Genomic DNA, 24,946 nt, shown 5'->3' with positions numbered 1-24,946 from the left:
GGTTTGAAAGGTGTTGTCATCTTTCAGGATGATGTCCTTATCTATTCTAAACATTTACAGGATCATGAGGAATCGTTAAAGGCAGAGCTTCGGATTTTTGAAGAAAAGAGTGTTGTTGTAAAGGAAGAAAGGTGTGAATTCATGAAGAGAGAAATTAAGTTTTTGGGACAATTGGTCTCATACAAAGGTGTTAGTGCAAGGCCTGGTCTGGTGAAGGCAGTGGTTGAATGCCCGAGTCCTAGGAACAAAGATAAGGTGCATTCTTTTTTGGGGATGTGCGAGTTTTATGCACATTTTATATCCGAGTATGCTACAAAGATGAAGGCTCTGTTGAGCACATTAAGTCCCGTTTGAATGGAACAAAAACTGTCAAGACACGTTCATGATGGCCAAGTCAGAGATGACTATTGCTAAAACTCTTAGTGCCTATGACCCGTGTGTACCTTGCACCATAACGATAGATACCACTAATTATGTGTTAGGCGCTATTTTGACTCTAGAGGAAGGAGAGGTGACCATTAGTTATGCATCAAGAGTGTTGTGTGATGCTGAGCTTAGTTGCTCAGTGATCAAAAAAGAGTTATTGGCATACTATTGGGCTTGTGAGAAATTCAGAAGTTTCGTTTGGGGAAGAAAATTTGTGATAGAAATGGATCACAACCCCTTGTTTACATTCTTGGGGGTGACAGACTTAAGTACGCTACGCCACGCATAGCACGCCTGACTACGAAATAGGATTTTGTTGTCAAAGACATTCCGGGAAAGGATAATGTCAGGGCAGATCTCTTTTCCAAGACTTCCTATCAGCGAAGAGGAGAGGCTTGATTTAGAGGATAACAAAGAGGATTGTTTCATTGCATATGTTGATGCTGTGGAAAACAAAGCGAGTAGCGATAGTGAGTGGAAGAAGGTGGAGATTGAGGATGCTGTGCTGTGCAAGGTCAAGGAATATATTGTGAAGGGTGGGCCCAGAGAAAGGTGTGTGTCTCCTGATATTCAACCATATTGTAAAATTGCTGAGGATTTTTCCATTGAAGATGGTGTGATTATGAGAGATGACAGGTGCATACTTGCTGCTGGAGTTCGTGCTCTACTTGTGGGCTGGGACCATGAAGGGCATTTAGGTTCTACAAAAACAAAGAGGCGTGTCAGATTACACTACTAGTAGCCATCCATGGATAGAGACATTGAGTCAGTTGTTAAAGAGTGTGTTGTTTTTGCTGGGTATGAGAACGGGTGGCAAGTTATTACACCACTGTTACAGCCTATTCCTTTTCAGGAGAATCCTGGGTTGAAGGTTGGAATAGATGTGGTGGGACCTTTCTATTTACTCCCTCATTATTTTCCTTTTGCATTTGTCCTGATGGATTACCATAGTAAATGGCCAGACGTTTGGGTTCCCAGAAGTAATTGTGTCTGAAAATGGAGTGCAATTTGTGAACCAAGAGATGAGTACGATTTTGGGTGATTCAGGAATTAAACATTTGAGGAGTTCTGTTTGTCATCCACAAACCAATGGTTTGGTGGAAAGAATGAATAGGGTGGTTGTGTAATGCATCAAGTGAGCAAGGAACAAAGGTTATGATGTGGAGGCTGGGGTCAGGTCAATGTTGTGGTTATATTGCACCACACCACATTCTCTTACCAAAGTTGCACCATTTGTGTCTTCTGCTGGGTGGATCAAGGGTTTTTGGAGTCCAGGGTAGAAGCGGGCCAAGAGAAAATGAGAAATAGGTATGATCTGAAGAAGTCTGCAAGACCTGTTCTGATGTAACCTGGCGACATGGTTCGTCTTAAGAAAACAGGCTTTGTTAAAAAAGGAAGTGTGGTGTATGGTGATCCGGTGCGTGTTGAGAAAGTATGCAGTGGTGCTGTTCTGGTACGCGGTAGGCATTAGTGGAATGCCAGCAAGGTGGTGAAAGTGTCAGGTGTGTCTAACCAATTGGGACACAATCTGAATTTTGCTCTGCTCCCTTCTGGTGAACAAAGTACCTGTGTTGTTCCACGTAGGTTGAGTCGTGTGAAAAACGTACCCTGGAAGCTAAGATGATGCATGTTATCTTTTCTCTTAGGTGGTGTGTGAAGTTCTTTGCTTCCCTTAAGTTCCCAGTTTTGTTTGGAGCTTATGTTTTGGGGGTGAGGTTTTGAGTTTCTTTGTTTGCTTGGGAAGACTTTGTTTGAAAGAAAAGATGTAATATGTTTGGGCTAGCAAGGTTTGTTTCATGCTAACCTTTGTAATCACTGTGTAGTTGCCATAGATGCTCATGAGCAGGAGAGTTCCACCTTTTACAGTTGGAGCTCTCCAGTTGTGTGGGGGTAGCGGTGGCTCATTGAACACGGAATAAACCTAAAGTAGAGAACCACTTACTGTTTACTGTTGTGTGTGGAGTGGAAAGCACTAGTGGGATGTTTGCACTTTTCCAATGTGGGAGTGCAGGAGTCTTGCCTGATAGCACTGAGGTGTTCAACACTCTATTTACCATTGGATTCATGAACTGGGCTACTTTGGCCAGTATTGAGGGAGGCCAAGGGCCAGAAGGAGATCCAGACTTCAGACTTTTGATAACAGTCAAGAAGTCCTCTAGAGACATGGAATGGACATTGCAAAAATTAGCAACTTTAGGCATTTGTGGATCTGCGCTACATTGGATCCATTCTTGTCTCTCAAACATATGTCAAACTGTCTAGCTTCCCTCTTTATCATTCCCCTCAAAGGCACTTAAACATTGAGTACAGCAGGGTTCATGCCTTATACCTACCCTTTACAACGTGAACTGGGAATTCTGCACCACCTTATCATTTTCAAGAACGGCCTGAAAGCTTCACTTCTAGTTTGGATACTCATCTAGATTGTCATTCCCCATTTTACAAAGTACGGTTTGAATATCTGTCCAAGCTAAGAAGAATCTTATAAGACACTAGCAAAATCACAATCATACTTTGTCTCAGAAGATTTAGTCCTAATTTGTCACAAGATTCAGACAACACAGCACCGCAAATATTTTGCATAAAAAAGGTATGCTAGTGCTCATGAAATCACAGCTATAGATATAACAAATAGGTAAAGTAGAGGGTGCAATGCAAAGTTAAAACAATTTTACAGTGTTATTGTGCTGATGAACCATAATTGTAACTAGTGTGTGACATATAACATGGTAAATTACAGTTTTTCATATAAAACAAACAAGCTAAATATATGTTAAAATGTTTCTATGACATTATATATGTTTTTAATCTATTTTTATCAGAGATCACCCTAGATGGGGAGCTTCAAACACTGCATTGGCTAGGTGGCTTCCTCCAATGTATGAAGATGGAATCGCAGAACCAAAGGGCTGGAATTCAAATTTCCTGTACAATGGCAATCAGTTGCCATTGGTAAGTATGGAAATAATATAATTATCATAATGCTTATTTTTCTTGTTGTACCCATGTTAGATGTAATACTGAAGCAGGCTAATTCAGAAGTAAATTAGGTTTGCCTGGAAAACTATATATTGTACCTAATTCATGTGAAGTGTCCTTATTTGCACCGTGGTGCACATTTAACTAGGTGTGATAGGTGCAGATAGGGCATTGTGCTACCACCAGGGCAGTGACACATGCATGGTTACCCGGAGTGGCTCTTTGCAGCATTAACCTAGTGTTTCACATTGTAGATCACAAACAGTCTGCTTAACAAAGGGGGGGTCTCTCTGAAGATGGTTGCACTGAGTAATTGCACCTCCCTGCAGTAGGATCTTGGGAGGAAGGTCCATTCCACTCCCTTTTCCCCCTTTCACGGAACAGCCTTGGGAGTGAACTAACTGTGTGGCACCACTCTATGGCCATATCAAAACATACACCGATACTACTGGTCTAGTGACATGTGACTATGACTGAAGAAGCAGTGGTGAAACGTGTGTTTAAAAATTGAGTGTGTTGATGCACAAATTGAAAAAAAAAACATCAGCCCACCCAATGGCGGAGCATCATCATCTGGGATTTTGAAAAGAAGACTGGTATCTACTAGGTATCTCACTTGGTGTTAACGTGAGAGCGATCCTAGTGTAGATCCACCAGTGATGAAAAGCCAAAGAAAGTAGTGTTGTGGTGCTGAGAATTGATTTGCAGTGTTTGATTTTGTGACAATAAATCATAAGTGTGAGTCTAAAATTGACTAATATAATGCCAAAAGACCAAGACTAAAAACAGCGTGTAGATAGTATGGGAGATAGTAACTATCATCTGGTAGTACAAAAGGTCAACATGTTTCAGCCATACAAGGTCGAACAGTAGACCCGAGGCTCGATAACCTTAGCTTGCAATCCAGCAAGACCTATAAAACCAGGCAACTTGCTATCAGAGACATGAATAACCTGCTGTGCCTATCAGAAAAATGTCTATCAAAATGGGAGCTCATACAGAAATCCACCCACGAAACTCAGAAGAAACTAAAATCTATCCCAATAATAGGGACTAACAGACTACTTCAACCCGAAATCAACTTAATTATCTTACAGACACCGAGTTACAAACCCTTATACGATCCCATGAACCAGCCCACAATACTTCTAATAAGTTAGACAAATACAAGATTCAGTCAGTCCGAGCTAACACATACAGAATAGCAAAGACTAGCAATAGAGTACTAAATGTAAAAAAAACTACCAAATGTGATAATTCCCTAAAAGCTAGACTGTTCAATGATTAAACCACAGAAACACATTAGATGTATTCTTCCCAACTGTCGGTCTGCAAAGAAACATGCTGCAGACATAGCCAAACTCATATTAAGCCAGGAAATACACGTAACAATTTAATAGAATCATGGCTATCTGACTCTTCCTCACCATGCCTAGATATATTAGTACACCCAAACTATTGCATTATGAGACTAGACAGACCAATCAACAAGGATGGAGGCATTGCCTGTATGCATAGAGCTGACTTTGCGATCACAAAAATACAATCTGACCCTCTTGAGTCATGTGAGTATCTCGGTATTTCCTTAAAATCCACCGACTATAAAATTTGCAAACTGCATACATTTTACCACCCGCAATAACACCATATTCATATACCTGCTGATAGAAATCATCACAGCTTACTTTACCCCTCATTCCAATGATATTTTCTTTGGAGAGTTCAATCTTCATTGGGAGGATCACTCTGACAATAAGATCAAGCTACTCAAAGCCTTCCTTGAAGATCAATCTCTGGTTCAAAAATGTTTTCTACCAACCCACTCCAAAGGCTCTACCTTAGACTGGATTATAGCTAAAGAAAAAGCTATAGAGAAAATTGAAATCACTCCAAATACCCTTCACAAAACCAAGAGCTTCCTCTCAAGCAAAAAGCCCCAGAAAATGGGCTTGGGACACTAGGGCTCAATATGGATTTGCTCGCAGCACGCTGTGAGATAGAATTGCAACCTCCTAATAATATGGTGAACGTCAGTGACCTCACGAAGTATTACAATAATACAATGTCAGGTATTATGGAGGACATAGCCTCGCTGAAACTCAAAAGGATCCCTGACAAAGACAAAAACACTTGGTTTAACGGTGACCTCAATGAAGAAAGACGGTCACTTAGATTCACAGAAAGGAAATGGCGACAAAACCCTTCCTCTCCCCATCTATTGCAACTAAGACTGGCCAGGAAAGCATACAATAAAAGCCCTATAAACTCGAAAAAAGACTTCTTAAGGAAAGAACTGGACAATGTAAAAAATAGACAGAGGAAACTATTCGACCTGCTAAAGGATCTCGGCCTGTGGCCTGAGCAGATCCACTTACAAAAATGCCAGCGGTAATTAAAGCCTGCCTGCTCAATTGTCGCAGCCTTCCCCGACATGCAGGCGATATTTGGCTTTCTCTGACCTCTCACACATGGGACTTGACGTTCCTGACCGAGACCTGGGTCAAAGATACATCTAATCCGGATATTAGCTTGGCAATTCCACCGGAGTATAGATTTGTAGGGATAAATCGCTCTGGCGACAAAGTAGGAGGCGGAATTGCTGTCATCCTTCGCTCGCATTGACTATAACGTGTAGAAAACTAGAAAACATTGGCCCTATTGAGGCATGTATTTTAGTATTTCTGATCCAAGTCACTTGATCGCGGCTGGGGCGCTGATATACAACCCCCCGGCACACCTCCATCCCGCCTCACAGAGCTTTTAGCAAATTTTGCAGATCTCGCGTTGAGACATCCGCACTTCATTATTCAGGGAGATTTGAATCTTCACGTAGGTGACACCACGTGCGCAAAAGCTTGTTCTTTGGTAGATACTATGTCAGGCATGAACTTCGATCAGAAGGTACTGGGTCCCCCCCATCGGGCGGGCCATACTTTGGACCTCATATTGACTAATCGGTCAGGCCTGTCTACCTCGGCTCCTCTCCCCCTCACCTGGTCAGATCATTATTTAATTTCTTTCATCCCGACCTTCCCCCGAACGCCTGCCCTTTCCACTAAGGCAGGTAACCTGGGTAGGAAATGGTACAAAGTAACCTGTGAGGCCCTTGAGCATATTCTAGCTAAGGTGAACTGGCCGCCCTCAGATGATTTGAATACAATGGTAGCTAATTTTAATGAACAACTGTCCCTAGCTATAGATACCATAACCCGTTTGCAACCTTTGTCCTCGGCGCGCGTCAAACCTACTGCACCTTGGTTTTCACAAGCCTTATGGGAAGAGAGGAGTGGTTGCAAGAAGCTTGAACGCAGCAGGCGACTCTCCTATGAACCCCTGGCCAAAGCCATCTATAGAGCTGCAATGAAAGACTTTTTTATGAATAAAATTAATGCAGTGGAGAATTCCATGAAATCTCTGGGGCATATTACCAAGGGGGTCGATAGGCAATTATCGCCGGTTTAGCGGCCGTTTTCGGCCGCTAAGCGGCGATAATTCTATCGCTATATTAGCATCTGTCGCTAACTGATGTTAGCGACAGCTTTTAGGCGATAGTGAGCAGTTTGGGGCCCGCTTTGCATGTCAGCGATATTTATCGCTAATGACATGCAAAGTGGGCGTACCCAACCTGTTAGCGACTGAAAGCAGTCCCTAACGTCGCTATCGCCTATTAGCAAGGCGGGTGTAGCAATGGAAATATTCCCACTATCGCCAAAAACTAATGCCTGCTCAGACCAGTTCTTAGCCATGTTATCCAATGGGAGGTAGATAACATGGCTAAGAGCATTTCGTCGCTAATGCATGAATATCGCTGTATTCTCAGCAATATTCACGCTATTGCCGGAAAAATTATCGCTTTGGAGATAAACGTTGCTAATAGCACGTTATCTCAGCGATAATTTCCGACGATGTTTAGCGATAAAAAAATCGTTGCTAAGCCATGTTAGCGATAAATATCGCTACTCATTTGTAATATGCCCCTAGGATTTTAATTGTCAAGGAATCCACTAACCCTACGCCAGTTGCCAGCAAGATTGAACCCAGTCAAGAGCTCTGCGATGGCCTGTCTGATTTTTTCCATGATAAGATCATTAACATCTTCTCTGGCTTTAAACAGCCTGCTGTCAGTCGGTCAGATAGCCTTTCCCACGACACTACCATCTCTCAGGACATAATGTTATCTAGCTTTGATTCAGTCTCTTTGGACACTGCCCTGTTGAAAGTTTGACAATGCAAATCTTGTTCTCCATTAGATTCAGTTCCAGCCCAGACTTTTACCATTCCTGCACCTGTAATCACAGCCCCTCTAGTCTCTATATGGAATTCCTCCTTATCCTTAGGCCAGTTCCCCAAGGCATGGAAGCAGGCCATGCTGCTGCCCATCATGAAGAAAGCTGAGGCTGACCCAGCTGTCTTTAGTAATAACCGACCCATTTCACTCCTTCCAAAACCTGCTAAGATATTGGAAAAAGTTGTGCAGGAACAACTAGCCGCTTATTTGGAATCAAGAGAACTCTTTCATGACTCGCAATCTGGATTTCGATCTGGGTATAGTATGAAAACTGCCTTATTGGAAGTCTTTGAGACTATTTGCGAGAGCGTGGACAGAGGCGAGGTGGCCATGTTTGTCCTCCTCGACCTGTCCGCTGCATTCAATACTGTCTCACACACCATCCTGCTTGATAGATTACACAACCTAGGGATTAGGGGCACTTCCCAGGCCTGGATAAGATCATTCTTAACCGGAAGAACACAGCAGGTCTGGTGTCGACCTTTTGTCTCCAAAGAAAAAAAGCCTTGAGCTGTGGAGTCCCCCAGGGATCGGCTCTCAGCCCTCTTTTTTTCAATGTTTACCTTGCACCACTAGCCGAGGTCATAGAAGACTGCGGGGTCAGAGTGGTCTCCTACGCTGACGATAGCCAGCTGATCTTTTCTTTTAGAGATCACTCTGACAAAGGCCTTTCTAAGTTTAAACAGTGCCTCACAAAGATTGTATCATGGATGACTGGTAATACTCTCAAACTAAACACTGAAAAAATTGAAGTGTTGTTCTTTAATCAAAAGGCCCCATTACTGCCATCAATGTGGTGGCCGGCTGAGGTCAACCCTCCCCTACTCCCAGTTGACTCGGCTCGAAACTTGGGATTTGTAGTAGACAATGAATTGTCATGCAAGGCCCAAATCAAGAAAGTCAACTCTGCATGCTTTGGAAAATTGCGCATGATTAAAAAAATCTTCACGTATCTCCCTCTGGACTCGGGCAGGACGGTCATCCACTCCCTCATTACCTCCCACTCGGATTATTCCAACAGCCTCTATGTGGGAGCTTCAGCCTACCTCATCCATCGATTACAGATTACACAGAATGCGGCCGTTAGGCTGATATGCAACACCCTGTACCGGCATTCAATTACCCCGCATTTGAAGAAACTTCACTGGCTCCCTGTTTCCTCCCGCATCCAGTTCAAGGCCCTGGTCCTGTCTTTCAGAGCTCTGAACGGCAGGGGACCTGGATATCTCCGGTGTAGGCTTAAGTTGGTTCACTTGGCCCGCACTCTCAGATCCAATCTCCTCCGCCTGATGCTCCCCCCCAGGTTCCAACACCACAGGAAAGGAGGCAGAGCTTTCACAGTGGTCACAGCCAAGCTTTGGAATGGTCTGCCCCTTAGTCTCCATCTTATTGATTCAGAACCCTTGTTCAGGCGCAGCCTAAAAACCTGGCTGTTTTCTAATCTCTAGCATGTTTTCTGGTGCGAGCGGTTTCTGCTGTCCGCAGCACCGGGACACCCCCGTTGGCGGTAGCCGTGCGCTTATCAAATTTCTAAAATAATAATTTCTTTAATAATAAAGGATCCATCCAATAAAACAACTAAATCGGCACCAACTACCACAAAGTCGATTATAAGCAGTGAAGATTTCTCCTCCTTCACAGCCAAAGCCAAATTTATGGAGGTGGAGCTCAAAAAAGCAGCTGAAGACCCTTGTATTACTAAGTGCACCCCAGGCGAGGGTCAACTGCAACCAGTTCTCAAAAAGCCTAAAAATAATGCAGGATGGTCAGAATTCAAGCCTATCAGTGACCTAGACGTTGCAAAGATCATCTGGACTATTAAACAAAACAATAACTACAATGATCCTTTCCCTGAAAAGTGTTGTTCTTCAATAAACCAATTGCTCATCCTCTCATGGACAAAAGATCATCAATGCATCAATGGCACAAGGCTCAATACCGAACTGCCTGAAAACAGGGCAAGTCACCCCAATCTTAAAAAAACCAACAGAAAACCCCTCTGACCCCAACAATTTCAGACCAGTAACAAACATCCCCATGCTAGCCAAAGACCTGGAAAAATGCGTACAACAACAGTTGAGCCATCATATCTCTGAATTCAATCGATCCTGCACATCGTGGATGACGCTCTACTTGCCCTTGACCACAAGGAAACCGGTCTCTTAATCCTGCTTGACCTCTATTCGGCATTCGACACAGTGAATCATGGCAAAAAACTTGATCCCATGAAAAATAGGATGGGAATAGAGGGTACAGTCCTAAAATGGTTTAGATTTTTCTTAGAGAATAGAACGCAAAAATGTACAGTCAACCAAACACTATCAGCTTCGTCCAGAAATGCGATTGTGGTGCCTCAGGGCTCAACACTATCCCCGGGACTATTCGTTTGTATGTAGAGCCACTCACAGAAACTTTACAATGAGCTAACATCTCTTTTCGCATATACGGAGATGACACACAGCTGTACATCAAGATTACATCAACAGAAGCGATAGATATCATGAACCAAGCTCTAAAGAGTACAATTCATTGGCTAACCAGTAATCACTTAAAGGTTAACCCTCATAAAACCAAATTCCCGATGGCACGAAAGTCCTAGAGTGGACCAACCTGATCACATTACTTAATTGTATGCTGTAGATTGCTGATTCTACCAAATCCTTGGGAATTATACTAGACAAATACCCGAATATGCTATCAAATATCAACACAATGGGAAAAAATGCCTGGGTCCACTTAAGCTTCCTCAGACAACTGAAACCCTTCTGTGAGACCTGGCACCATTGACATGGGTCTCCCTTCCAGTTTTTTGCTGTTGCCTCATTTGTTTTTGCTGGTTATAGATGCGTTGGGCACTGTGCCACTGCTATTCAGTGCCACAGTGCAAGTGCTCCCTATGGTAAATTGATGTATGGATTAGTGACTCCATGATTGGCTGGTTTGGTTTACTTGTCAGACCTTAGTACAGTGCACTGAGTGTGCCCAGGGCTTGAAAATCAAATGCTGCTGGTGGGCGTGCAGCACTGGTTGTGCCACCCACAGAAGCAGCCTGTAAAGTGTGCCTTAGGTCTGCCATTGCAGAGCCTGTGTGCAATCTGATGCTGCCATGTTGACTGGGCAAGTGCACTCACTTGCCAGTTCCTAAACCTTCCCTTTTCTGCATATTAGTCACCCCTATGTAGGCCGAAGGGCAGGGTGCAATGTAGGTAAAAGGTAGGACATGCCCTGGTGTGTGTGGCATGTCCTAATAGTGAATTACAGCCATTTTAGTTTTTCACTATTGCAAGGCTACTGTTCCCCATCGGCCAGAATGGGCAGTTTGATTATAACATTTTATAATCCTAACTGAAAGGAACTAGGTAGAAATTCGAGTTTAGTATTCCTCTTTTAGTGAAGTTGGTTTTAACATTCTGTGTTTGAAAATACCACTTTTAGAATGTAGGTATTTTCTGCCTCTGCTAGGTTGTGTATTCCTTGTCTAGAGTTGGAGTGACAGGGGCTAGGGGATTCCAGGAGACAGGGTGAGTCAGCACAGGGCTGAATAGAGCTATCTGCATGTAGATTGGTGGGAGGAGTCGCACCTTGGTCTGATTAGAGCTGTGCCTGCCTTCCATAATGCTGGCTCCACCTCCTGTTGTGCGTCTGATGTCCCTGGCCAACACGGTCAAGGGAAAGAAGGAGTCTTGTCAACAAAGTGCTCTAGGACTGGTTTGGACTAAGCACAGACACTCTCTGCTTTCAGAGAAAAAGTATTTTGGTGTATAAAAGAGGGGTCCCAGACCCCTGAACTTTAGATCACTTTTGGGAAACAAAAATAACCTTTGCGGAGGAAAGGAACCAGAGAGAAACTGAAGGAGGAGACTATCCCTAAGCGGAGTGCTGTTTGGGGATTGGCTTGCAGTGGTTGCCTGACTGCCAAAGAAAGGAGTAAGGAACTTTGTGCTACTTTCATCAACTTGTAAATGATCCCCAAGGGTTTGAAGATTGTGCTTGGTTTGTGCTGAAGTTTCAGGGACAACATACTTCAGCAACCAGCTCTCCTGAGTTCTATTAAAGTGCCTGCTGTTGTGCTGGGCCTTCTGAGGGACTGTGTGTTGCAAGGAGCTGGGAGCGTGACTCATAAAGAATAAGCGCTTTGCCGCCGCAGCCGATGATGTCGCATCACTGGAGAACGGTGTCGCTGCTGTCTCATCGCATCGTCAAAGAACCTCGCATCACCGGAGAAGAGTGTCACCGTCGCAGAAGACGCCGTCACATCACCAGAGAAGCGTGTCGCGGGGCCTGTTGCGGCTCAGAAGATTCGCTGAGTTGCCGCACGGCCATCAGGCGTGCATGCATCGTTGTCGCATCAAGGAGAAGACGCCATTTTGTTTCATTGCACCGGATCTTTATTGCATCACGGCATTGCGGGTCGCATCGCCGCGGAAGCACATTAAGAAAACGACACATCGCCTCCCCATGCGAAGAAGAACCGACGCATCCCCATACCCTACACAGCAGTAGGGAGCTGACGTATCACTGTTCTTGTGTGTAAGGAACCGACGCATCACCTTCCCTGCAACACTTGTGTTGTATAGCGTTACGCATCCAAAGGTCCATTGAATTTTAAGTATCTCATTTACCATCTAAAGTGAACTAAGCTAATTCTACCATTTTTAAAGAAAAATATTGTGGATTTTTCTTGTTTATGGTCTTGTGTTAAGTCTATATAAAAATACGTAGTTTTATACTACAACTTGTTTGGTGTCCATCAGTAGTGTTATCACTGGCTTACTGTATGTGTTCACAAATGCTTTACACACTGCCTCTAAGATAAGCCTGTCTGCTCGTGCCAAGCTACCAAGGGGGAGAGCAGGGGTTATTTTAGGAGTGTACCCCCTTACCCTGACTAGACCCAAGGGTCCCTATTTGGTCAAAGGTACCTACCTCTGCCAACTAGAGAACACCAAATCTAACACCTTTCTAAATAAGACAGTACTTAAAACTGCAGTCGAGGCACTAGTAATATCAAGGATCGAGTACGGTCCTAGCTGGTCTCCCCAAGATTTCAACAGCCCCACTGAAATGCGGCCACAAGACTTATAACGGGCTCCAGGAAATTCAACAACATCACCCCTCATTTGAAATCGCTTAACTGGGTACCTTATGAAGCGAGAATACAACTGAAAATGGAGGTATTACCCATAAAGCGATTCATTGCAAAACACCAGCATACCTAGCCCAGAAAATATAACTTTGAGGAGGATGACGCATATCCCGGAGTCAGGGAGATCTACTACTGAAACCGTCCCGATTCCGTAAGAAAATAAATTATGACCAAGCTTTCTCTGTTGCAGCGCCTAGAATTTGGAACGCTCTTCCCCCTAACATTAGAAGAATAACCTCAATCTCTGCTTTCAAAAAGGAAGCCAAATCTTTTTACATAGTAAATACCTAACATAATCGCAACAGACTTGTCATTTTTTATGGATCCACCATGAACATATGCATGCTACCTCTCACCAAACATTAACCTCTTTGGCGTACTGTGTTTATGTTTTTTTTTGTAAGTATAATTGTTTTCGCAACAGTGTACAACTACTGATGACTTGGTGACAAAATTGTTGATAGATATACTAATGTAAAGCGCTCTGATACCCCACTCAAGGTCATGTCCGTGCTATATAAAACCCCAAATAAATGTCACAAAGGCTAAGTGGCACATGCATCAACATTTCATTTTGCGATTCTTTATTTGCAAAAAATAAGGAATCGCAAATAAAGAATCGCAAAATGAAATGCATCTTTTTTTCTTATTTTTTTTGCGATTGGGTAAAAATCGCAATTTTTACCAATTGGCAGGAATAATGCGAATTCTTATTTGCGAATTCGCATTTTGCGAATTCACAAATTGCGAAGTAGCTTTTTGATGCATTCTAATGACAATACACCCAGGAAGCCAGGAGACTAATCACACACACACCTGTAGCCTTGTTCAAACTGGAGGGGTGGCAGTTGGCAGTTGGAGCTCTGCTTGCAGCAACTGAAGGAGTGTGTTTGTGTGCTGTTGAAGCTGAAATGGCCTCAGAAAAATGCTGTTGAAGACCTGCATGCAAGTTAAAGGAAAATAAAATTCAGTGATCAGGAGCTGGAAATACTGATAGAAGACGTCACTTTGAGGCAGGACCAGCTTTTTGGAAAGCAATCTCTAAAGGTTCCTGAAGAAGTAAAGAGAAAACTTTGGCTTGAAATACAAGCAAAAGTGAATGCAGTGGGGGTCGCCCACCGTGATAATATTAATCTCCAGAAACGCTAGTATGACCTGGGCAGTCGTGCCAAGGAAAGAATTGCCAACCGGATAAAGGCTGCAAAAAGGACTGGTGGTGGCACACCCAGGGATCGACCTTATACCCCCCTTGAGGACATGGTTGAAGGAACCCTTGCAACTGAAGCAGTCATTGGAGTAATACAAATTGACACCTCAGAGCATGCTGGCCCATCTCAAGGTAAGAATACATACATGGTTTTTTAGTGTGAATGTGAGTGTAAGAGACCCCTAATATTTCCCAAGGTGCTCATTAACAATCCCCCACATGTATATTGTACTTTGTGGGAAGTAGGTGTTCAGAATGACACTTTTAATGAAAGAAGCAATGCATCATGGGAGTCGTAGTCCATGTAACTTTAAAGTAAGAAATATTACGACAATGATTTAAAAATTCAAAGTAGCACATCCACACTGTTAGCATAGGAGACTAGCCATGATGCATGTGTTTTAATTTTCAAAATTAGTTTATTTAATGTCACAAAAAGTGCAAAATGTAAAAGTAACATACTGTTTGCACTGTCTTAATCATAGATGCAGAACAGGACACTCATACCAATGGATTTGCAGAGACATATACTGAGAAAATGCAGAACACAGCAAAAATAAATTCAGATACTTCTTCACCCACAGTACAGACAAGAAATCAAAGAAATAGAGTGCGCCAACTGCAGCACTCAGACAGTGATGAAGACCCAAATGTCCATGTTTATGAGCAACAGAGTGCTAAAAACCCTGCAACCCAACACACACAGCTAAGCAGGTGTAATAGGATCCAACAATTGTTTAGGCACAGGGCACCTCCATCACAACACAGATCATCCTTAGAAGATGACAGCAACGCCAGTGTTATAGAGTTGAAGCTGCTGAAAGTCCAACTCCTACAAGGGAAAGACATAAGGGTTATGAAGGGCAAACTGATTAACATCAGTAAAGATATTAGTGCTATGAACAACAGTCTGACTCAAACGACAGAGGTTATTGAAAAAGCACATATGGCGTCATCAGAGAAACTTGACCGGATGGCAACAGCAATGGAAAGAATGTGTGAAGCTATACAGGCACAGCAAGTAGGGAGTGCCAGTAGGCACAATAGGTCAGTGACCAGCATGCAGGCTTACACCAGGGCAATGAATCATCTGTCCAGCAACACTGCACAGCTAATCAAGCATACAGTTGGCATGCAAAAGGAGATGACACAATGTTGTGGGGAGATTTCCAGAGGAATGATGTCACTCAAATATGTTGTAGATGAAATGCAACATGAGAAAACAACTGGAAACTTACTACCACTGGGGGGTAGTGATGTTTGCTCACAAGTCAGTAGCCAAGCTAAAACTACTCAAGCTGGAAAAAGCCGTAGCTCCAGAAAACAAGACAATGCAAGCAGGATGCCTATGGGTGGTGCTAATCTTACAGGCAAGGCGTTAGGGGTGCGAGGACGCAAAACATGAATTTGAAAACTACTTGCATGCCTTTTGAAGGACATCTGAATATCACTGCTTTGCTATGACTGAGGAAAGTAAATGCAAAATAATTTACTGTTTGAACCATGCATGCATGAAGATGTCCTGAGTACCATGATTCCTTTTTGAATTTGAAGAAATAAAAACTTATAAGTTTGGCAATAGACTGAGTTGCATAGTTCTTACCTCTTTTAAAAGTAATGTTGAGTAATCTCTGCCCTTCTTCTCCTCCCCTCTGCTGCGTCAGGTCCATGTAATCTTGGTTGTGGTTGTTTAGGCTGGTTGTCAATGTTAGGTAGTACATCCTCCAACTCCAGTTCTAGCCCTCTCCTAGTGGCTAGGTTGTGCAGCATGGTACATGTTGCAACTATTTTACAGCAAACATCTGGACGATATTGTAATACTCCGCCTGTCTTATGTAGTTTGCGAAACCGAGACTGCATAACCCCAAAAGTCCTCTCTTGACATTGCGGGTTGCTATGTGGGCCTGGTTGTACTGCTGTTCTTTGCGGGTTGCTGGATTGAGATGGGGTGTGAGTATGATGACCTCACAGCATATGCACTGTCACCTATTGAATGGGGAAATGGGAGACACAAAGTATGAATATAATGGGGCAGCATGGTGCAGAAAGAAGTAACAATTATTTTAAATGTATTTACCTAGCAAATATCCATCTCCAAAATCTCCTGCAAGCAGTTGTGTGTGGATGGCACTATGTCTAAATATATATGAACCATGGGCACTTGCAACTAAATCAGTGTTTTTGAATTGCAAGTTGCTTGAATGTTCAGAGAATGGTAACATTTCCGGTTGCGGTAAATGTACTCATTTTCAGATGGGGGACAAATGGGAACATGTGTGCCATCTATACAGTCAATGACATGGGGAAAATGTGCCATGTTGTAGAAGTCTAACTTTGTTTGAAGCAATTCCTGCTGTATGCTTGGAAATGTAATATGATGCCTTATCCTTTGCAACATGGCATTTAGAAAATCATTGAAAAATCTAGAAAGGGAACTCTGGGACCACCACCAGCAATGGCTATGACACCCTGAAGGGACCCCGAGGCAAGGACGTGTAGGGCACACAATACATGTACATGGGTAGGTATGGCTGGCGCCTACGTTTTTGTCTCTGCAAGATTGGGTCCAATTCAGCTATCAAGTCTAAAATGGAGTCAGCATTTAGCCTATACTTATCATAAATTTCTGGCTCTGTCTGGCCTAGTAAAGTGATTCCTTATTTTGCGAAAAAACACTTTCACCATGATGCATCCCAGAAGATGAAATTGCATTCGTAAATGGATGAATTTTGCGATTCGCACCGTTTGCGAATGCAATTTACATTGATGCATGTGCCCGAAAGTGTTTTCCTCCTTTGCATGGGGCCTGGTCACCCTGCAAATGGGAGAATGCCCCATTAGGATCATACTGGGGCTAAATTAGCTCTGGTGCTGTCTGTATTACAGATAGGGTTCACAGATAGGGTTCCACAAGCACTGGTGCCTTTTTCTGTAATCCCATAGTTTCATAGGCTGGTACCTGGCCTGCTTTACAAAGGGGGACAGAAAACCCCCTACAGCTGGGTTTAGTAAATGATTGCACACATGCAAATTGGAGAATGCAACTTTAGCATTGTGCTGTGGCTGGCGCTAACTGTATCACAGAAATTACTCCTCAAGCCTTTGTGGAGCCTTCTGTGATACCAACGTGACTCAGGGCAGGGGCGGCTCTAGGCTCATGGCGGCCCTGGGCAGGGAGCGTAGGTACGGGACCCCGGAAGAGGGGGTCCGGGCGGGGCAGAGCGCGGAGGCCAGTGAAGAGGGTGGGGGGGGGGACAGGGTGGAAGTGGAACAGAGCCTGGAGTCCGCCAAATCCCTGCCAGGGGCCGCCACGCAAATATGTATCCATCCTCAGAGGATTATTATATAAAGGATATATATTGGCGTGGGGGCCCCTGGGGTTTGGTGGCACTGTGCAGGTTCACACCACGTGTATGCATGCGTTAATAATTTCCATTTGTGCAATTGTACACAATTTATTTTATTTTTTCTCCGTGGAAAATCCCATGGAGAAAACTTTCATATCGTATCAGCCAAGCCATGGGGTTTACCCTCCAGGACACAGAATTACTCACCTCTCTAAGAATGGACCTTTCAATGGGCCTTTCAAACATTTGCCACTCTGTTCCCCTGTTAGAAAATTTGTCAGCTCCGTACATCTAAATTCATCAACGACTTTGTGAAATGGGCCCAATATTACCAATCATAGTTTAAGTGTGGTTTTGCAAAAGCGTATAAACAAGTAGTGGCTTCAGTTTGTGTGCGATCACGTTTTTAAACATTGTTATTTATTTGTAGCCATAAGTATAACACGTTACACAAAAGAAATACAAAAGAAAATACGAAAAACCAATAGAAAAACACTAAGGTAGAGCATGCATTACACAGAGAGGGGACAAATGAAAATGAAAGAAAAAACGTAAGTAAATAAATAACATCAATCGGGACTTATTACAATTCCAGCACATGTAACAGAGTGAGACCGCAGCAACACAAATACCACATATTTTTTTTTTAAAGTAAATCAGTGAAGACTGATAAAAAAATCCAAATGAGCTGCAAATTATTATTAATCCCATTGAAGACTGAACCACACCCTTTTAAATTGTATCCAAGAGCGCGGACCACTACCTTTGGCTAATGTGAATTCCATTTCATAAATGTGTCTGATCAAACCCCAAAATTAATTGGCCCTTATTTATGAGGTCTTGCGTCAGTTTTGCGCCGCCGGTGCGTCACTTTTTGTGATGCACCAGCGGCGTAAAATATGCGCCTTGTTGTGCCATATTTAAAAAGTGACGCATCTAGGTAGATGCGTCACTTTTTAAACCCCTGCGCCACATTATACCTGCGTCAGGTATAATGTATGCAGAGGGGGCGTTCCCCCGCAAAAAGCCTCGTAATAGTGACGCAGTGAAATCTATGAGATTTCACTGCGTCACTTTTAGGATGCTGTTGCGTCAAAATCTTGCGCCTGCCTCACAGCAGGCGTAAGACTGACGCAAGCCCTTTCACATGGGGCTTTCCCCATGTTGAAAGGACGAATTGCTGGAGTTGCGTCACTTTTGTGACACACTCCAGCAATGCGTCACTTTTGCGCTTACAGATACGTCAGAAATACTGACGTATCTGTAAGTCCTTGTGACATGATGCGTCATTCATTAAATATGACGCATCATTGGTGTCGCAAGGAGTGCGCAGTGAAAAGTGACGCATCGCTGTTTTCACGCAGCGATGCGTCACTTTTCATAAATGAGGCCCATTGATGCTTGGACTCATATTTTGAATCCAAACTCGAGTTATACGTAAACGAGCACATGCTGTATTGACTGGAACTATGATTCTCATATGGCTACCCATGTCTGGTATTTCCCCTAATACCATTTCCTTCTCTGCAATCTGAACATCATAATCAGCCAGCCTTGTAAGTGCACAGGTTACATCCGACCAGAATGTCTTCAGCCTTGAACAGGTAAAGAACGTATGGTGTAAGTCTGCCGAAAATTCTAGACATTTTGGGCAAATGATTTGGCCGATAGTTGAGTAGTGGCCCACTTAGAAATAAGCTCAGGAGTATAATAGAGCATAAACATAGTCCTATGGTGTTGAAGTTTCAAATTAACTGATGTTACCGCTGAGTCTATGATTTTCAAAAAGTCCTGTATTTTCTCTTTATTATATCAGTATTAAATAACCGGCTTAACTTTGCCGCTACTTGTATGCCATCATCTCTGACAACTGATAATAGTCTCTGGTAAACTGTGCCAATAGTTCCTCGTCCTGAAGTCTGAAAAAGTGCAGATAGCACTTCAGAAGGATTTGACAACTCTGATAGATGCTGGCTGCATATGAATAGCCCCTCACTTGCAAGTAATTAAAAATTGTAGTCTGTGACAACCCAAACTCTTCTTTCGGGGCTGAAAAAGATCAAAATCCGTGTCCATGATAGAGCTGACCAAGCTGTAATATGCCCTTACGTTGCCAGCATCTACCAGCGTAATCATGGAATATACCGGGAAAGAAAGAATTTCCCCACAGCCTCGTGTATGCGTGCAGCGCTGGCAGGCAATGTTCCTTACAGATATCTTGCCATATCCTGGTAATATCTCTAATTATCTGAAATCAGACCCACTTGTAATAGTTAGGGTTGGCTGTTTTAAACAGCAAAAACCCCGTATACGGACCACAGGCCAGTTGGTATGAAAGCCACGCAATACCAGTATCAGGCCCACTGAGTAAGCTTCGAATTCGACCGACAAATGTGGCCCAAAAAGACAACTTGAAGACTGGGGGCCTTATTTATGAAGGCCTTGCGCCACCGGTGCGTCACTTTTAAAATGGGAAAAAGTGACTCACCAGTGGCGCAATGCCTTCATAAATGAGGCCCCGGGAGCTTTAAGCCGCCTTGTTTGTATGATAATTTTATGTACCTAAGAGCTCTCCTTGCACGTCAATAACCCCATATGAAGATTCCTACTACACTGTCTAGATGCTTAAAAAACTTCCATGGCACACTTAAGGGGATGGTGCAAAATGAATACAGGAATTTTGGGAGAATATTAATTTTTAAAACTTTGCACCTCCCAAATATGCTTAGAGGAAGCTAGTGCCAACTACGCAGTTTTGCCATGACCTTTTTTAGCAGTGGTTCATAGTTCAAAGTAATCACGTCTTCAACTTGGCTACTGAGACAAACTCCAAGGTATGTTGCCGTTCTTGTAATTCCTAATGTTGAAGGGGCCAACTCCGACTAAAAATGTTATATTGTCGAGGTCTTGTTTAAGTTTAATTTGTAGCCGGAAAAGCAGCCATATCGGTATGCCTCTTGTGTAATTTGAACCAGGGAGTCTACAGGTCTAGTGGAAAAAAAGCAATGTCATCCGCATACGCGGTTAGTTTTAATTCCAGACCACTTAGAGACACAGGGGAAATCCTAGCATTTTGCAGCAGGTGCTTTATGAAAGGCTCAATATAAGAAGCGAACAATAATGAGGATAGCAGACAAACCTGCCGCCTACCACTTTGAACTGCAAAATAGGATGAGGAGAGGCCATTAAGCTTTACTGAAGCTGTCAGCTTGCTGTACAGTTTCTGAACCGCCAAGATGAACCTTTGACCGAGGCCGAATGATGACATAGTCGACCACAGTGCTCCCCAGGCCAATCGGTCAAAGGCCTTAATGGAGTCCAGCATCAACATCCCCATATGCTGATTTAATTGACCAGAGACGTCAAATGCAGCAATAGCTGTATTTATATGAGGTGCATTGTCCCTGCCTGGAACAAAGTCATTTTGTTGTTCCGAGACTAAGTGGTGAATAACAGGAGCCAGGCGAGAGGCAAGGATTTTCAAGAAGATTTTTGCATTGGCATTAATCAACAAAATAGGACGATACGAGCACATGTCCTCCTCGATTTTACCTTTTCTGGAAAAAGTATAATGTTGGTTACATTCCAAGAAGTAGGAGCATCTTCCCCTTTAATAATTTATTTAAATAAAGCAAGAAAGACAGGTGCCAAAACATCTTTAAAGATTTTATAAATTTCCAACGGCATAGTGTCCTCACCAATAGCCTCGCCTGCTGGTAGAGTACTAATCGCGTCCTCAACCTCCCCAAAATCAACATCTTTTTGCAGGGGCTCACACTCCAATGAGTTCAAGATGGGCAGTGCACTCTCCTGTATGTATCCTAAGGCAGTTTGTTGGATAAAGGGAGTTGATTCTCCATATAGGTCAGCGTAAAAAAGCCTAAATTGTTCCCCTACATCTACCAATGGAGTGTAAGGTAGTCCATCTGCTCCTTTCAGTTAATTTAATATAGGTTCTAGCCCGTTGGTCAGCAATCTGAATAGCTACTATGCGGCCAACCCTTTCCCCGTATTCGTATTCTTTAGATTCATACTTGTGATGATTGTTAGCTACTTTGTCCCTTAATCCTCTCTTAAGCTTAGCTCTTACTTCAGTAACCCGCTGGTATATTAACTGTTCCCCTGTATCCTTTAAAGCAATGGCTCTAGCATGTTGTTCCCCCAAATGCAAATACAGCCTGTGCTTCTGCTCCACTTGACGTGCACCCTGATGTTTCTGCGTTATAATTTATTGTAGTGTAGCCCCTCTTAAATAAGCCTTCAGTCAATCCCATACCAGTGCGATGGGCCCTGTGCCCCTATTGTTCTCTAAGTAATCTCCTGGTGTTCGTCACATGAGTTTTACATAGTCTGGATTACTAAGGAGATGTCTAGGAAAGGTAATTTCCCATAGTGGTTCTTTATCCCCTACCTAAAACTGCACAGTTGCAAAAACAGTTGATGGACAGAATGCAGAACAATGTCATACATTCACCCCAGTACAGAGATCTGGGTCTATATCCATCGTTTTTTTGCTCACCAAGCCACCCCAGTTTAGACATGGCCATATGCAAATCAGCCTTGACACTGTGCCTCATTTGTAAAGTCTGGACCGAACTGCCAAGCCATGTCTTCCCAGGACCGGAATCAAGCATCCTAGGACCGGTGTCTGGCTATCAGCCGTCATCAGCCAGGATAGCTTGACTTCAGTGGCGTGGAGAGCACGGGACTCACGTCTGAGCATACCCGTCCCACTCAGGGTGACAGATGCAAAAAGAACAGTTGATGGACAGAATGCAGAGCAATGTCATACATGCACCCCAGTACAGAGATCTGGGCCTAAATCCATCGTTTTGTTGCTCACCAAGCCACCCCAGTTCAGACATGGCCATATACAAATCAGCCTTGACCCTGTGCCTCATGGGAACAGTCCACTGCACAGTTAGAATCACTGGATTATGGTCCGATGTAATTTTAGGACATACCTCTATGGATGCATCATCCAGTGCAGTTCTGTTAATAAAGATCATATCAATACGGAAATAGTGTTTGTGTGGGAATGAATAAAATGTGTAGCCCGGTAGACCTGGGAATAATCTCCTCCAGGCATCCTCAAATTGGTGTATACGAAGGAGTTCTAAGCTGCCCTAGTCCTACCCATTCTGGCTTGAGATGCAATATTAGTAGTATCCATCTTCTTGTCTATAATATAATTAAAGTCCCCCATGACTATCAGCTTGCCTGTCCAGTCCAATAGCTCGGAGCATAAGTGAAGGATAACCTCAGGACAGTCATTATTGGGACTGTATCCACATAGATCCTAATCATACGCCCAAAAATCAGCAGTTGGGCAATTGCCCATCTCTCTTTAGAATCAGCCATTGCTTGCAACACAGACCCTCTAAGGTTCTTTGACTTCATTATGACCACCCCTCGGATAGAGATCGATTGTGAGGTGCATACAAGTTGATCAAGACCAACCTGTTTTAGCAGAGCTCTATCCTTTAACCCCTTCACTGCGGCGGCTATTCCGCCACAGTGCTAAGGGGGCGGGGCGGAAGAGCGACGGGCGCATGCTGGTGACGGAACCGCTCCGTCACCAGCGTCGTTTGCGCTGTGCTTATGACGGAGCGGTTCCGTCATGGCCCCGCCCGCTCAATTGAACGCTCAGCGCAGGCGCGGAATTCGCGCCGCGCATGAGCGGCAGGCGGGCCATGACGGAACCGCTCCGTCATCAGCACAGCGCCACCGCAGCTGATGACGGAGCAGTTCCGTCTTCAGCATACCAGGGGTTAAAGCTAAATGTGTTTCAGTACGACCTAATACATGAGATTTAAATACATGAAGCTCCTCCATTACAAGCCTACGCTTTCCGGCATGACAACACATATACTTAAGGTCAGGCATTAAACTGTGTTGTAAACTCGAATCAGTCAACCCCGGCCCCCCCCATTGCGTATTCCTTTTCCTTATGCTGTATTAGTGTTACTTCAACCAAACTATGGCTATTTAAATCCCTCCCTCCCTGATCCCTTCACCTGCTGCTGCTCCAACAGATCAACCAAAAACTGCTGACTGACATTTTCCGATTGTCACCCACCCTTCCTCCACCCCCTCTGCACCTACGGAAAGGGATCACCCCCTTCCTTGCTGTCCTGAAATGACAGCATTGAGAAGACACCCCCTCCACCTCCCTGAACCCGAAGCCCCACCAACGCCCACCCCTCCTCCCCAAATAAGTGTGTAGTAATTTTAATGCAAAACAAGAAGCAAAAAAATTAAAACATTCACCATGAGCGGGTACAGCAATATTGCTCTCTATTGTCCTGAAATATGCCACCTTTCAGTGCTAAATAATTTTCCAGCGGTAGTCTTCCACTTAACCAGGGCGTGTTTTGCATCCTGCTCATTGAAAAACAAGTGTGATTGGCCGTCTTTAATAATCTAAAGGTGGGTTGGCTCCTGCAGAAATACTCGTGAGCACACCGCTTTTAAGGGATCTATTAATTGACACAGCCTCCAGTGTTTGTCTATTGTCAATTTGCACAAATCAGAATGTGCAAATATAGACATAGTGTCCAGCCTAACAGGGGCAGATGGACGTGTCTTTAGATAGACATAGCAAAAAATAGCCCAAAAGCACAAGGATTGGGCGTGAGAAATTAGACCTGGCTTGATTCCCCGGCAAGATGGACAGTGGCAGTCTGTGCACGCTGCACCTGTGTATCCATATCCCGATCCGCTCGGTCTGTAAAAGCTTGCTGGAAGAGACTTACAATGTAGGCCTTAAATTCTGATATCGTTGATGATTCTCAAGGTCCTCAATCTTAGCCTCCATAAGTGTCATTTGAAAATCCTGGGCCTCATTTATGAGAAATGGCGCATCGTTGCGTGAAAGCAGCGATGCATCACTTCTCAGTGCGCACTCCTAGCGACATACCTGATGCGTCATATTTATAGTATGACGCATCATGTCGCAAGGAGTTATAGATACGTCAGTATTTCTAATGTATCTGTAAGCGCAAAAGTAACGCATTGCTTGAGTGTGTCACAAAAGTGACGCTACTCCAGCAATGCGTCCTTTCACATGGGGCTTGGTGAAAGGGCCTGCGTCAGTCTTACGCCTGCTGTAAGGCAGGCGCAAGATTTTGATGCAACAGCATCCTAGAAGTGACGCAGTGAAATCTAATAGATTTCACTGCGTCACCTATACGAGGCTTTTTGCGGCGGAACACCCCCCCACTACATACATTATACCTGACACAGGTATAATGTAGCGCAGGGATTTACCAAGTGACGCATCTGCTTAGATGCGTCACTTTGTAAATAGTGCGCAACAGGAGGCATGTTTTACACCGCCGATGCGTCACAAAAAGTGACGCATCAGAAGCGCAAAAGTGACGCAAGGACTCATAAATGAGGCCCCAAGTGTTTTAGCTAAATTCACAGTGTACGTATTAGCCTCTTCCACTGCTAGAACAAGTCGATGACCTCAGAGGAAAGCTGAATGACCTTGGAGTTTACATCAGATAGTGCTTGTATAATCTCTCTGCTGTCAGTCTTAGCCTGCAGGT

The 24,946-nt window shown here is 43.7% G+C and overlaps 1 protein-coding gene across 1 annotated transcript in view; it reads left to right on the top strand.

Moving 5' to 3' along the window:
* Nucleotides 1-24,946, top strand: part of TPO (thyroid peroxidase) — a 945,924-nt gene that overhangs the window by 217,119 nt on the left and 703,859 nt on the right. The window contains exon 5 of the mRNA XM_086925200.1: nt 3,249-3,378. Coding sequence (XP_086781326.1) covers nt 3,249-3,378 — 130 coding nt within the window. The remainder of the gene's footprint in view (nt 1-3,248; nt 3,379-24,946) is intronic.

Source organism: Lissotriton vulgaris, chromosome 6 (assembly GCF_964263255.1).
Source record: "Lissotriton vulgaris chromosome 6, aLisVul1.2, whole genome shotgun sequence".
Taxonomy (NCBI): domain Eukaryota; kingdom Metazoa; phylum Chordata; class Amphibia; order Caudata; family Salamandridae; genus Lissotriton; species Lissotriton vulgaris.
Note: the sequence above shows the minus strand (reverse complement) of the source record. Positions and strands in the feature narration are given on the sequence as shown.